General features: G+C 32.5%; 1 protein-coding gene across 1 annotated transcript in view; it reads left to right on the top strand.

Annotated features, from left to right (window-relative positions):
• The window catches only part of LOC127704233 (receptor-type tyrosine-protein phosphatase mu-like), a 120,910-nt gene extending 105,124 nt beyond the window's left edge, over window positions 1-15,786 (top strand). Inside the window, exons 21-25 of the mRNA XM_052208186.1 lie at window positions 10,650-10,778; window positions 11,070-11,192; window positions 11,450-11,586; window positions 12,218-12,353; window positions 12,973-15,786. Of these exons, the coding sequence (XP_052064146.1) occupies window positions 10,650-10,778; window positions 11,070-11,192; window positions 11,450-11,586; window positions 12,218-12,353; window positions 12,973-13,044 (597 nt within the window). The 3' untranslated portion in view covers window positions 13,045-15,786. The remainder of the gene's footprint in view (window positions 1-10,649; window positions 10,779-11,069; window positions 11,193-11,449; window positions 11,587-12,217; window positions 12,354-12,972) is intronic.
• The last annotated feature ends 503 nt before the right edge of the window (window positions 15,787-16,289 follow it).

Raw genomic sequence — 16,289 nt, 5'->3', positions numbered from 1 at the left:
GTTTTCGAGCCATGACATGCAAGGTCTATACTCGGGGGAGGGGGCACTTACTATATCAATGTGTGTTGGGGGAAGGGGTGAAATTTAGTAGGCACTGTATTCCAATTTACGAATTCAAGCAAACCAAACAACAAAATCAGATCGATTTGAATTTTTAATTTCGCAAAAGGTCAATAGATGTCCATGTATGTTAAACTTTTTGTTAGGTTGCTGACCCTGATTATCTCCTTATGCATATCTTAAATATAAGTATACTATAAGGTTTGGTTCCTTCCTACTCCCCTTATTAATACATCCCCTTTTCAATAGTTCCTTGATCCACTACTGATTAAGCTAAGAGAATAGACTTCTGTAAATTACTTCTTCCGTGTAGACAGTTCATCAAGACAAATAAAACAATTAATATTATAAACATGGTATATATTACACGAGTTCAATATTAGAGGGATCATGTTATGAAATAGGCGAGGTCCGACTTAAAATTAGATTTATTTAAAACTTATCAAAAAAGAACAAAAACGTTTTCCGCTGTGAAATTTTATTGAAAATAGCAACCAACGCATACTGAATATGTAAATGCTCTTTTTGTTCCGACGTTGGAAAGTTCCGGGCGGAAAGAACTAACTAGCCGAAAAGTTCGGGTGGAACTTATTAACTAGTTACTTTGTTCTTCCTCTGGTTTAAAAGTTCCACCGGAACAAAGTGACTAGTTGAAAAGTTCCAACGAAACATATCAACTAGTTAGAAAGTTCCTTTTTGCCAAATTAGTCAAAACCGGAACTAACAAACTAGCCCAAAAGTTCCAACGGAACTTATCAACCAGGCAGAAAGTTCCATTTGGAGAATTGATGCAAAGTAAAAGCGCAACATATTATATTTGAACCTTTCAAAGGGAAACCAAGATACTGATTACAAAAGTCAAATGGAACTTATCAACTAGCCACAAAGTTCCTCTTTGGCAAATAAGTCAAAACCGGAACTAACAAACTAGCCCAAAAGTTCCAACGGAACTTATCAACCAGTCACAAAGTCCCATTTGGAGAATTGATGCAAAGAACCACATGAGGAGGGGGGTATTCTTCCCTCTCTTGAGGGTACTATGAATACTAAATTTGCATGATAATGCAACTTATTCCGTTTTATGTGAGCTATGAAATACAACTTAAATTTTGCATATTTGTCTCCAAAGAAACCCCTTTCAGTGCGTTGGGTATTCTTGTAAATTAATGATTTGCTCTTATATATACTGATACTCATTCTTCCCCCTCTTTCTACAAAAAGGACGAAATATGGTATATGCGGAACGATGTAACTAGTTGTTCTGTTTCGCCAGAACTATTCAACTAGCTACATTGTTTCGGGACTTTTCAACTAGCTACTTTTTTCCGGAACTAGTCGACTGCACTCGGAATAAAACAACTAGTTGGAAAGTTCCATCGGAACGAAATAACTAGTTGAAAAGTTCCGCCGGAACAAAGTAACTGACGGAACATAGTGGCTGTTACAAATACACATCAAGGATCAAATCAGTATAGAATTATATTCACTTAAACTTTTTCAGTCTCGTATTAGGGAAGGGTATACAATCACGTCAGACCGACATTCGAACATTCAATGAACGCATTTAATGTGTCTAGTGTTCAGACAGTGCAAAACACATTTAATTATTTTATGATGTCCTATCCGACCCACTGTGCCCAAATAACCTAGCCCATTGCTTTAATCTTAAATACTAGTATGTTAACGTCTTAAATGTGGCTGAAATGTTTACCACTCGACTTGAGAAAGCAACTGATAGTACTGTAGTCTTGAGATTGCAATCTGTATGATTTATTCGCCAGCCATCAGATATTATGTCTACCAGAGTAAACAGTACATCAGTACTTTGATTTGTTTTACTCTCATGCATTCACACCTTGTTATCAAATTCCTTATTTTGAGATGTCCTAGATAAGCTAAATTAATTTGAAAATCAGATGTCTCTGTGATTTCATCAGATCTTTTGTTTACTCTCAGATTGGTAAATTTATAGGCATGATATATTTTATAACCCAACCAGTTTGGGGTTTGTTTTTTTTTGTGTCGTTTGGTTGCTTACGTATTTTTATATACCTCACATTTCATTTAATTCATACATGCCATCACAAAATGACAAGTGTGGTTTCTGGTTTTGGCACTCTCATGCACATGAAAAGTAAAAAAGTAATTAAAAGGAACATTGAGGTGCATCATAGTTTATCCGCCTTTAAAATATATCCCCCACCTTGTGTATCAACCAAAACATTATTAATAGTTTTCATAATTTAATAAATATGCATTACCAAAGAACATGAAGAAGCAGTGATATGAAAATTACGTAGCGACTGAGCAGGTTGATATAGACGTAGGGAAGGACGATAGATATCATAATTGTATGATAGTTTTTTTTTTCTACGAAGTCGATATTAATAACGAATTTGTTACCTTTGACCATAATGTTGCTAAACTGGTAACAGTGTGGTCGTTGTTGCTGATCTGTTCTCTGATTAGACGAAATATTTTTTTCGATGTTCGATCTCACGGTTTGTTTAATATTGTGTTATGTATTGTTGGTGATAGTTTAGATACAGATATCTAAGATAAAAACTTTCAATTAATGTTTCTTGAGTAATTATACCTTTTTACTTTAATAGAAAATACTTACTTGTGGAAAATTTCGAATCCAATACAAACTATACTAGAACGCCTCCATCCATGCTTTATTTTTAGATAAAGTGCTGGTTAGCTTTGTGAGCTGAGAAAGGCGCGTAGCTATATTCCGACAGTCCGCAAGTCCGACTTCCCAATTTGCCAGACAGTATTCTTTTCCGACACCTCCTTTAGTCGTCAGTTCAAAAGTTGGCTCATTAACACCTTTTTCCAGAAATGTTTTGACGACAGGTAAAAAAATTGTGTCTATTTCATTTTTATCTTTAAATGAAAATGAAAAAGAAGGAGTATGTAGTAATGTCAAAGAGACAACATGCATCCCGTAAGAAACTAGACATCTGGAGTTCACACTTGATCTCCAATAAAGTTGGAAACCAATTACCATATGACGAGCCTTAAAATATCTCCAGCAAAATAACCAAGTGGATAAATTGGCGGACACAACACTTTATCTTCAAATATGTCGAGCAATTACAACATATATAGAGACAATAACATGTCAATGACCACAAATTTCTAACTTGGGACAGACGCAAATTATTTGCAGAAGAGTGAAAATAGTTTTGTTGGAAGGTGAAATTTCACGTAAAAACAAAACACACACACACACACACACACACACACACACACACACAAAGAAACAGTCGAAATTAACCGGAATGTACTGGTATTAAATTCCTCCAAAAGTACTTAAACATCAATTGACAGTATCGACGGACAAGCAAACCAAATATTAACGATGAATGCTCGAAGTTCAGGACGCAAATAATGATGAAGTACTGCAAATTTAGAAATTATTGCGATGATTTTATTAATGCGAATAATTCAACAGGATGTTCGTCGCATTAATAAAAACTCGTATTTTGATTTTATCAGTAACTATTTTAGTAGGGTGCCCAATGTCCAAAAAGTCCTCTAGTTAACGAGTTTAAGTTAACGGATAACACACGGCTGATTTTTTTGCACATTATAGGAAAATCATTATATTTCACAATCATGATTGTCGTCGTAAGTCCCCGTGGTCACGATTTTCTAAATTTCGTGTTTTTACAGGGTACCACCAGATACCGTATTGTACGGGGAATCTTTAACATTAAAAATAAAATTATTGCGTTCTTTGTTGGTAGTTAAAACAGTACCTATAATATAGTTTATATATTAAATATATCATATAACGAAATCGGAAAGTATTTAAGTGATTTTGATATAAGTATTTCAGCATTTTAGTAAGAGTAAAATTTTACCCGAAATTTACCCTATTTTCATCGAAAGCAAAATTATTACGTGTATCATCACAATATATTTTACTCTGATTTAAGCAATAAGACACAGTACATGTGTGTGCCAAATTGCATGCGTGAAATAAAAATCGTTTTGAAGAATTAGCAATTAAAAACACAAATTACGTCAAAATTTTGGTATTGATTAAACACGGATAATCTCGTGCCATTAATCATTGTGTTGCTTACACTATTAGGTCATTAACAAGGACAGAGGTCACTCAAAACATTTGTCTTTTTTGCTTGTTGTGTGGTTGATTTATTTGTTGTGAATAGCCAGCTTACTTTGTAGATTGTCACTTTGCTCGGAGAAATCTGTTTTGTATCTGTTTTTCAAAACTTTAAACTTTTTATTGGATAAATATGTTGTCATAATTTAAGTATAAGAATCAAATCGGTCAGTTTTGTTTCACACCCGGAATATGGCAAATCAAAAGTCTTGTATGATGTTTTCGACCTAAATCCCTCTCGGTGGGAACGACAACAGAAAATATACCACCGTTCGTGCAACAAAAAAAAACCCAGATAAAACAGACAGCAAACAACGACAATTTTAGACAGACATATACATAATTTGGAGAGGTTAAAAAGTGTTTATGATCCTTCAACCCTCCCCTGACCTGGACAATGGTATAACAACACAGCATAAGAAAAATCTGCTGAAAAACAGTTTGATATGGCTTGACTTATTAAATCGGCATGAAGCACAAAAACAACTAACATGAAAACAAAAAACACAAAGTACCGATATAATATTACTCGCCGTTAGGGTAGAACATTTTATATTCTGAAGAAAGGGATGGAGCTGGCGGCGCGAAAATTTATTTTCACTTTTGTACACATTCATATCCTCAACTATCCTGCATTTCATGTTGAAGAGTGTTCATTCTCATCCTGTCTTGTGCAAAGTCAATTATTTCAGTTCGTACCAGGCCAAGTAATTCATTTTCGAAATCCTCATTCCCTCCCTGTTTTCGAAATCAAATGGGTGTTCCCTTACTGAAAACCAATGAAAGGACGTCATTAATAGTCTGAGAAAAGTATGACCATAAACACCATAACCGTAAAAACTAGCTTTTGTCCCCCTTTTTCACCGTTTGCAGTTTTGTTTTTTTTTATTTCTGTAAAGCAAATATATACTCAGACCTGCTTATTCAATCGATTCTGCGTTAATATTCATCAGTTTTTGAAGTAAGTACTATTTGATGTGCTTCCACGTTCACCAAAAGAAAATTGGATATTTACCCAGAAAATCATGACGAACACCTTCTATCAAAAGACGGAAAAAATAACATTTTGGGAGGGCAACTTATAAATGTTAATATCTAATAAACATCTCTTAAAGATCACTTGTACCGAATCGTATGTAAAAATTCTGATTTTGGAACTTTTAAAAAGTTCAAGGTCACTGTTACTTAACAGCTGAATGAAAATTGTAAATGTGCACCCTATAAGTACAAATGTCAATCTCGAACCATATTTGGCAATAAAATTATCAAACTAGTCCTAAATATAGAAACTATAGTTATAATCCTTTGAATTATTCGAATTCATTTTGCTATAAACGCAAATATATAGGGGTGGACAGCTGTATAAACGTGACTCTACGTTTTCGTTGAAATTTTAGATTTAACCTTTGACCCATATTTAAGAAAATCGTGACCACTGTAGACAACGACGACATCAATATTTCGACGAGGCTTGTTCTCCTCTTTCCAATGATATAAAATATAGCCGTTTGTTATTCCGTTAACCCAAATCGATCAAATTTGTTGACTGGGCACCCTACTATTTATTTAACATTTACTGAAATCGCAGTAAAATTATTAAACGCAAATTTTGAATTGCAAAATTAAATGCACGTATTGATCTCTGAATTTCAGTACTTATCTAGCCGACATAACAATTGTATCAGTCGCAAAACTTTCACATTTATTTCGTATTTCAGCATCATAGACGATGATATTCTCTTACCGGCCTTCTTCATACAGTTACCCCGTATATGACAGTTAGAGAACGTCACACACATCTTATGTTTATTATTTATTCTTACATATATAACATGTAATATAAAAATAAAGGACTTTTATCTCAACCAAAACGTTGTTATATGGACCTCCTAAATCAAAATATCAACCTCGGACTACGTTCTTTGTCGACATAGCTTCAACAGATGCATATAACAACGAATTGACCTCGTCAAACGTCCATAATTGATAAGTAATTGATGGCATTAATATTCAGGTCGAGGTCGAAGGCTTTTGATCATTATAAAATATTTTGATTAAATCAGTTTCAATAAATTTATATTTTTACCACATCAAAGGAAAAAGTAAAAGAAATGGCACTGAATGTGATGCTTTTGAGGATTTTAATAGCTTTTTTTTCCAATTAGAGCTTATTTAAATATTCGGACTTTCACTGCTTGCATCCCAGATCTTTATATCGTACTTGTGCTTCATTCAAGATATGACTGCATTATCATTGTTGGTTCCAAAGAATATTTTTAAAGCTTTTGTACATTGATGACTATTATTAGCTTTTTCCTCATAAATTCTGGTACCCACATATCACTGGGCATTGATTTATATAAATTTGAATTTGTATGTCCTATTCATGCTTCATGCAAAACATGACTGCTTCATCATTGTTGGTTCGTGTAATTTTTTTCATTGTTCAAAGTTGAATATTTTCATATCTTTTTGATGTTTCATGCTAAACATGACTGCATTGCTACTGTTGATTCATAAGAACAAGACTTTTATAGAATTTTCAAATTAAAGCTCATGTTAAACTGTGGACCCCAGTTGCTCGGACCGCATGGACCCCCAGACTTTCATTTATATAAACTTGAAACATCATGTCCTTTTGATGAGTCAGACAATATGACTGCCTTGCTACTGCTGGTTTTTACGTTTTTTAAAGCTTTCCCCTTCCTTTGAAGCCTATATTAAAACTTTAAGTTAACCTCAAGTTCTTAGACCCCATAGACCTATTGACCACCACATGAGAAAAACAAAACATGAATCCCCTCCTACCAAGGATCATCCCTGACAAGTTTGGTCCGAATTGGCTCAGTGGTTTCAGAGGAGAAAATTAAAATGTGAATTGTGGACGGGCGGACAACTGTCGCTTATTGATGACAATAGCTCACATGGTCCTTCGGCTAACACCTCAAATATTTGAAATAGCGTCAATGCCAGAAACTGCAGTATATGTATATCCTTATGATTTATTCCCCAAATAATATACGTAAAAATCAGGCCCATCCTTGTTTGATTAATTAGCAAATGCAAGCATGTTTATAGACATATATGACTGACAGTTCTGTGGACAGTTTAAAAAGTTGTACGTTCAAGTTTACAAAAGTTGTGCGCACAAGATTTAAAGTTGTGCGCATAAGATTAAAAGTTGTGCGCACAAGATTTAAAGTTGTGCGAACAAGTTTCTAAAAATTGTGCGCACAAGTTTCAAAAATTTGTGCGCACACGTTTTAAAAAGTTGTGCGCACAAGTTTAAAAGTTGTGCGCACAAGATTTAAAGATGTACGCACAAGATTTAAAGTCGCGCATACAAATAATTAAAATTTCTTCTTTGGGACTTAAGGGGCTCCGTAGATATGCACATACTCCATAAAAATAAACAACTTTACGGACGGATAATCTCACATTACCATTGACATCGCCATTATCACCATTGAAATTATCATTATCACCATTGACATTGTCATATCTCCATATTGACCAATGGGTTACTGTTATTTCAAACTTGCAGGTTTTCTGTTCACTGCAATAATCTATGGATAGCATTGCAGTAAGTGCAGACAAATCTTGGTTTTAAACCAGGTTCAGAAAATCTACAATGAACGTTTTTTCAGCTTGAATGCTATAAAAATATCTGTCATAGACTCTTTTCAACGGAAATTTAATTCTTCTTCATAGATCATCCCCGTGACAATTTTTTGTGTTGTATGCAAGTGCAGTAAACATATATTGGTACAAAATATAAGAGTTGAATTGAAGCGCGTTCTAGTATTTAGCATATTTAAGCTTAATAACCTGTTAAATTGTTGTCGATAATCACTCTTTGGCGTCCGTCCGTTGTACACACAGGCACAGGAAAGGTTTGTGTCTGTAATTGCTAAATGCAGCCTTGTATAGTTATCATTGACATCCTCCCATGTTCGAAATCCTATTTTTTTTTTTTTTTTTTTTTTTGTTCAAGTTTATTTTTATTTAATATATCAATATCAGGGTCACAAGAAAATACTCCACGAATCGTTTTGTCGGTATATTATTGGGCAATTTTAAGAAGACGTTTGATGTATACTTAACGGCATTTAAATTTGACCAGAAGGACCAAAGAAGAAAAAAACAATTAAGTTTTAAAAATATGTTCCATCTGAAGGCGTCTAATATCGTTTTTTAAGATATAACTTATATAACTTAATCATGAAGAGTCAGTACACTAAGAGAGAAAACTCAGGTATTTCACATCCAATCTTATACGGTAATATTCTATACAAAACACAAAAAAGTCGGCATTCGCCTCAAAAGCTAACCAAACATTTAAACAGACTTATTCAGAAGGGATATGGTTACGATACTGTTGTCATGTCATTAAATATGGCATATTTTGGTATAAATATTTATTCACTCATGGAGTCTTTGCATAGGAAATAAAAAAAAATATTCTAAAACAAGTTGTTGGCATGAAACGGGTTATGTTCTTCTCATATATTTTATGATGGTATGATACTAAATCCCTAACGGGTGAGATTGTGCTTGATTTTCATATGATGAAGAAATTATCTTTCAATCAGATTAATTTAGGTCTGGAGGTGGCAAATCAGTAACTGCTTGTTGTCCGTTGTTAATTTATGTATCATTGCCATTTTGCTTAGTTTCTTTTGTAATCTATTCAGACATCGGACTCTGAGTTTTACTGTGCGTGTTGGTGTGTGTTTGTATATTCTACATTGATTAGAGGTATAGGGCGAGGGTTTAGATCTCACAAAACATATTTAACCCCTGTCCCAAGCCAGGAGCCGCTGGCCTTTGTTAGTCTTGTTTTTTTTTCAATTTTAATTCATTTATATTTTGGATTTTAGTGTGACGTCCATTTTCACTGAACAAGAACATTTTTTGAAGGGGCCAGCTGAAGCCCGCGTCCGAGTGCTGGATTTTCTCGCTGTGTTGAAGACCCAGTGGTGGCCTTAAGCTGTTTTCTGCTCTTTGATCGGGTTGTTGTCTCTTTTACACGTTCCCCATTTCCATTCTCAATGTTATCATATATACATACGGATATTTGGCATGTTCCACACACATGTGGTATACAGTCGTGTGTTCTGCGGGTAAACTACTTAATAAAAATTCACATCTTTTTGGTTATTATCGTACTTTTCAGTATACTACTCATGTTCGGAATTAGTTGATACCACACACAGTGCACACGTATACATCATTAACAAGTTCTTCAAGATATTTTGCTTAAAACAAGGAAAAAAGAAAAAAAAAAAGAAACAGTGAAACATTTAAAAATAGTGTCGACAATTTGAAAATTTAAAACACCTTTATTGAAACACATTTCATTTTGTTCTACTTATTAAAAATAGAAATAATGATGCAGATTGGATCATTTTTCAAATTTTAATATTGCAAAGTAAAATGAAAATGCTCTACATTAGAGCATTTTTCATTTTCCAATTTACAATGTCAAAATGAAAAATGCACCATCTTAGAGCATTTTTCATTTTTCAAGATTAAAAGTCCGCGTTGGAGCATTTTTCAATATTTAAAGTCAAAATGAAAAATGCTACAGTAAGAGCATTTTTCATTTTTTAATATTCAAAGTCAAAATGAAAAATGCTTAAGGTTAGCAATTTCAATATTTGCTTTTTAGAATGAGATTGAAAAATGTTTTTTTTTTCTAAAACAAGCAAATGCAAAGGTTTTAATTAATTCAAACTGTTGATAAATTAAATCATTTTTAACAAAAACTTATTATTATTTTTAATATCCTCATGAAATAAAAAAAATGTAATCTCATGAAATATACAAATTTCAATTCTCATTAAGAAAATGATTTTAAAAAGTGACCTCAGAAGATTTTTGTTACATTTTTCCAACCAATTGACTTTAAAATTTGTAGATCAATTTGCAAATCTATTTTTTCAGTTTAAAATGAAAAGCGTTTGGCGTAAATATACACGGTCTTCAAAATATTAATACGATGCTAAAATACAATTTGATGCGACGACGGAAAGAACAGGCAGCACTTTTATCAAACAGCTTAAGTAAACAAAACAACATATTGGAAACCAACAATTAAGCAAAATAAGCATATAAATACAATGGGTAAATAACACAAAACGTAAAAAAGCAGGTAACAACAGGGAACTTTATATGCCAGCAAATATGTGCTTAACTAATGTTTTCAATACTGTAATTCATCGACTTAGTTTTCATCTGTGTACTATAATTTATGCTGTTGCATTGTGTAAAATAACTCCCGTTAATTTGATATATCGTTTTTATGCGTTTACCCAAGATATTCATATTTTCAATTCATCATTCATAAATATCGTAAATAATTGGGTGAAAATATCACTACGAATTTATTGGTTCAATAGTCTAAATCTTGTGTTTATTTTATTTGTTATGTAACATTATTCTATTTAAGTCATACACAAAGTTTGTGGGATATCTGATGACACAGCTTCCACTGCCTGAGACTAAGATTGACTTTTGGACAATGATCCGGGACCATAACTCATCTACTATAGTCATGTTTATAAATGAACAAACGGAGGTAGTGTATCCGTTATCTTAAATTAAAACGTACACCTAGTCATGGAATGATATTTTTAAAATACAAATTGTCTTATTCAAGTTAGTTAGTTAAATTGTAATAATTTATAGTTTATTTCATTTATTGTATGCACATGTTAACCTACTTCTGAGACCTTCTTACCTAATGTATCCTTTTAATTTTTTGTTGTCTTGAATATGGATAATTTAGTTGTCAGTGACATAAGACAAACCACACACAATCCCTAACATTTAACCTGTAATTTACGATTCAGTTTTGTTCTACATATAGGCTGAGTTGGTGTATGCTACTTCAGACGACACATTTTCATGTGGGTCTTTCACTATGAAGATAACGAGACGAGAAAATGACGGATCAGATATATCGTCTTGTACAGTTGTTATGTCAAGAAAGGTAATGTTGTTCTCGTCCAATTATTACAACGTGTATTTCTAGATCTGACATATATGTTCATGAGAGTCAACTAGCTCACAGACGAAAACAAAAACATTGTTTGCAAAATGAAACGTTATTGCAGATTTAGTCTATTGTAGAACCTGATAGTTATCTTCTCTCTTTCTTTTAAAAGAAATAATAGCTAAGACAGTCTATAGATTTTCATTAAAGAACACATAGAAATGAGCAATAATTGTTTTGATATTTCATTTTAGGATGAAAAATCAAAGGAGATTGTGATATACTATGCTGTTTGTAGTGGTTACCCTAAGCCAAGTGTGTTGTGTAAACTGGTGAATTTGATATCAACACGTGTCAGTATGTCACATGATGCAGTCACTGTTGTCAGCGGGTATGTATTAAACGTGCGCAGATAAATGCATAATTGATATATAATATTTATACTGAATTAACGTTAGATATTGTCATCATTAAAATATTTTTTTTTTTACATCAATGCATTTCTTATTTAGGGAACAAAATAAAAGTACTGATAAAAGTCGTATTAATATTTTTCCTTATCTGCTTAATTGGTGTGATTTGAATGATAGATGAGCAGTCTTTGAAAATAATTTTTATACATGTTCATAAATAGTTAATATTTGAATTATTAATTGAAATATTAAAAATTTTCCTTTTAAACATTGCTTTTAAATTATAAGATATTAGTAGACGATAGTGACGTTTGACCCACTGGCAGTATCACTCATTTTGATAAGCATATCAGTTTGACTTCGTGATTTCAGAATGATTTTCCCATTGCACACCGTTACAAGAACGTTCGTTAACTCGTTACTATGATGTAGCTTCTAATGATATGAGATACGTTATTCATGAGATAACTTTATTCAACTTATTACATTGGTATTTCTTGATCCATGTGAAATTGTTACTAATATAATCTTATTATCAACATACTTTAACAGCTTGGACATTATTTAACCATTTTTTTTTTTATTTTAAATACTTTGTTGTTCAAATAGTGATGGTGCTAAAAGCTGTGGACTGTTTTGTACATTTTCAAACGCTGTGTCCAGTATGACAATAGATGATAATGCCGACATATTCCAGCTAGCTAGGCTACTGCAGTTGAGGAGACCAGAGTTTTTCGCAGATTTTGTAAGTATAAAATGACAACTTCAGTTAACAATCATAAATGAAAAGTGCACTCAGTTGGTATTAAAGTGTATTTTTGATTACTTGAAATGAAACAACCAAAAGTAGTGAATGACTTGGGATGAAAGATGAAACGAACACAGCATATCATACATACTTTCGTCCAGAATGAAACTACTTATCGACAAACATCTTTAACCAAAATTTTATTAATGTTTAGTTAATTACTCATATAACTGTAACATTGATAATTTATTATATTATCTTCAAAATACGAATGCATAAATGCAACGTTTTTGATGGGGTTGGTTTACCCAGTCATTCAGTTCTTAGTTTTTTTTTTGTGTGAAGTGTTTTGTTAATTGTTTACTTGTCGTTTATACAGCTGTAATGTGGGTTTTTCTTCAGATTATCAATCATGGGTGTCTCCGAATTATCGTCTGAATCATGTTTGTTCCGTGTCATGTTCATAAATCTGCAATATTTATGTTAGATATACTTAAGGAACACTTTGGTAGTTTTTGGATAACTGAAATTTCAGTAAATGTTTCGACGTTTCGATAATGGATCTTTCTTTTTATTAAGTGATAAATTTAACATGGACGTTTTCGTATATTTTCAGGACGAGTACCGTCTGTGTTATGAAGCTTTGAACTTTTATTTGGAGTCTTCAAATGTGTATGCCAATTTCTGATGATCTGTGAAATTGTAAGCCTTCAGAAAGAGATATATTAGATACAATGATATAATATATTTCTAACAATATCAGAGGATGCTTAACATATGTTTGTATTAATGCAACGACTAATGTTCAATTACTTATTTTGAAGACTCAAACGTGTATACAATTGCACCAGTATATTCGGAGCCAAAGAAATTTGATTTTTGTTTTGCTAAGCTACCGAGTAACAATGTAATATGTAGTTCCAAAACAATGTGGAGGAAATACACTTTTCTTTCCATACGAATTGCAAACTTGTAATTACATGTTCAGACGTAGCTATGGTTCGATAATCTGAACTAGAAGTTGCACTGATATTATGTTTTAGTGTAGATAGATTTTTAATTTTGTAATGTTTGATTTTAGATTTAAAATCTGTATTGCAGACCAGTGATAATTCTGACTCAATATGAGTCAATTTATATACGATAGCATTCCGTTTTCAATCTCTCAAATAATCTAATAATTGAGATTCATATGCGAATACTTTTTGAGAAAACCTTATTTGAGACCAATTCAATAGACAACTTTCGAGTTCGTTGCATTTCCGTCAAAAATTTGGTTTTAGTGAACATCATTCGTGCGTTTAGGGGCGTCGTCACTTCCGTTTCTATGTTGAGCGATTGGTTGAAAAAATGATAATGCTATATTGCACAAATTATTCGGCAAATTAAATTCTTATGATTGATAATCAGCACTGCTGTCATTAGGGAATTGTGATTAAGTACTTACGGAACAAATATTATTTCTAGTTTATCCTGCATATTGACGATCACAAAGACGCTTGATGATCTTTAATAGAGCAGGGATACAGGCGATCCCCTCTATCTGGTAAATGACGTCACAAAGGCGCACAAAATTGACGAACTTTTCCGGTGAAGGACATAACTCGAAAGTGGTCTATTACTCTCAATTCGACGAATTAAAACCTAGATAAGATATTTTATACGTCCTAGACAAAGGCATTCCATAGAAATCTCTAATCTTTGTGAAAGATCAGCTGTCTCTTAATACCGGTTTTTATAATCCCTCTCGCAGTGGATCACAAAGTTCTTTGCTCTCTTACGTAATACAGGCGTAAATCAACTGAAGTGAAATTCAAAAATATTCGAAAATGGTACAACTCAACTTGTATGTTTAGGTGTTCTTCTATTTATTGAGTTCAAGTGTTTGAAAAATTTGAAGAATTTTGTTAAAATGGTGAATGAATAATCTTTTATAAAAGGTCGTGTTACTTAATCACCCACATATTTTCTTTAATGCCAAATATCTCTTGTATGTCAAGCAGTGTCTCTGTGGACAGCACTTGTTACGATGAATACCATGTGACTGACGTTTAGGTTATCTCCTGATAGTTCGCTCCTACTTTTCACTTTACACTGAGTTTTTTTCGAACATGTCTTTTTTGTGTGAGATCATCGATTGTTTACAGTACAGATGTTTATTACTACAATTAATAATACAAAAAATGATTTTGACTTTTTATAAGAGTACTACTGAGTTGTTGTATATAAGTTCATTTTTATGTATTTTGTGATTTCCAATATATATGCAATTTTTATGCATAAATGTGATGTAAATTTTTATCCCTTGTAGCAGCTTTGTGTTTCAGACGCACCAGTTTCTTTCAATTTTCGATCAAAGGGTCGGTCCCTAGCAGAGATGAGGCTAACAACCCAAGTACGAATAACAATGCATCCAAAATTACATATTAACAAAACCGTAGAAACAAAGTCCTTTAAAATACGCATGCAATTTGTCACATTACACATATTTTCACGCCGTCTTGTTTGTCCAATTTGTCAATGCTATGATAATATCGGGGAGTAAACCTTCACCAACAATCGACATTATGACTGTACTGAGAGCATATATAATGAAGGACTACTGATTTTAGTTTACGTTACGCTTAAAGTCATTTTAATATTTTGTGCATTTAATTTTTGGAGAAAATTTTTTAAATGAGGATCTAGGATCAGTCATGAAGACTTTAAAATACATCGATTGCATTTATTACCCATTTTCTTGTTGGGTATTTTATACAATATTGCCCTCTGAATATTTCTCTATATATGTTTCATCTTCAACGATCCAAGGCCAGTAATGAAGCCTTTTTGTAGCTACCTGTTTAAAATGGAATAACCTCTAAACAGTTATGTCAACCGGAATGCATTGAGACACATCCTGATTATTATAATTAGTCAGTTTTTTTCATTTGTTGATATTAAGAAGTATTTAAAGATAAGCCATTATGTAAATCTGCATTATAAAAACAGTATGTATATATTTGTTTAACCGTGCATATGGTTTGTTTTATTTAGTACTTGCAGTAGATTTGCCTTGCAGAAGATATTTGACAATATCAATTTGTTTTAAGATAATCATTTATTACAAGTAATATCATAACAATAGAAGCAATTGAAAAGGTGTATTTATAACTTTGTTTTAGATCTCCGACTAACGGTCTTTCACACTGTCAATACTCGAAACAATGTTTTATACCTTATCTAAAATTGGATCCTTTATAACTTTTCCATTTATGTCTATTATCACATATTGCCATACACGATCTCTATTTTGTTTGCTATATCTTTAATTAGCTTAATAAGCAAGAAATAAATACAACAGTTTAATACTTTACGCAAACAAGGCTTATGCACAGTTTTGGTGCATTGTAACCGTTATTGGTAAATAAATAAAGCATAACTAATGGGGTTTTGTCTTTGATACATATTACACGCCCGATGGAAGATATAAGCTTACATAAAGCTGACTCACCCTTATAAGTACCCCCGGTAGATAATTTCTATGTTCACATATTTGATAGATCTTCTTATGCTGAATCCAAAAATTAAAATAAGGGTTGAACGAGCTTTTTTTTCCTAAAAATAAAAAAAAAAAACGGTATGTGCGATTTGACCATATTTTCAAATATTTCTAGCTTTTCAACAATAAAGCTACATTAAATCTATAGAATTTTAAAACTGAGTAAGTATTATCATTAGTTCAAAATGTAAACGTTTCCTTTGGTTGTTTTCGACTTAACATTCCTTAAGCTGTAAGATTTTTGTCCAAATTTAACCATTTTCTTATTCTAGTCTTATATAAGATATCTGAATATAGATTTGTTGAACGTATATTTGTTTGTAATGACAAAGCGAATTTTTTATTATTTATGTGAAAACGATACTTTTGTCAGGCACAAGTTGGTACCCCTT

The sequence above is a fragment of the Mytilus californianus genome, unplaced genomic scaffold (assembly GCF_021869535.1).
Source record: "Mytilus californianus isolate M0D057914Y unplaced genomic scaffold, xbMytCali1.0.p SCAF_6, whole genome shotgun sequence".
Taxonomy (NCBI): domain Eukaryota; kingdom Metazoa; phylum Mollusca; class Bivalvia; order Mytilida; family Mytilidae; genus Mytilus; species Mytilus californianus.
This window is presented reverse-complemented; position numbering and strand designations above follow the sequence as displayed.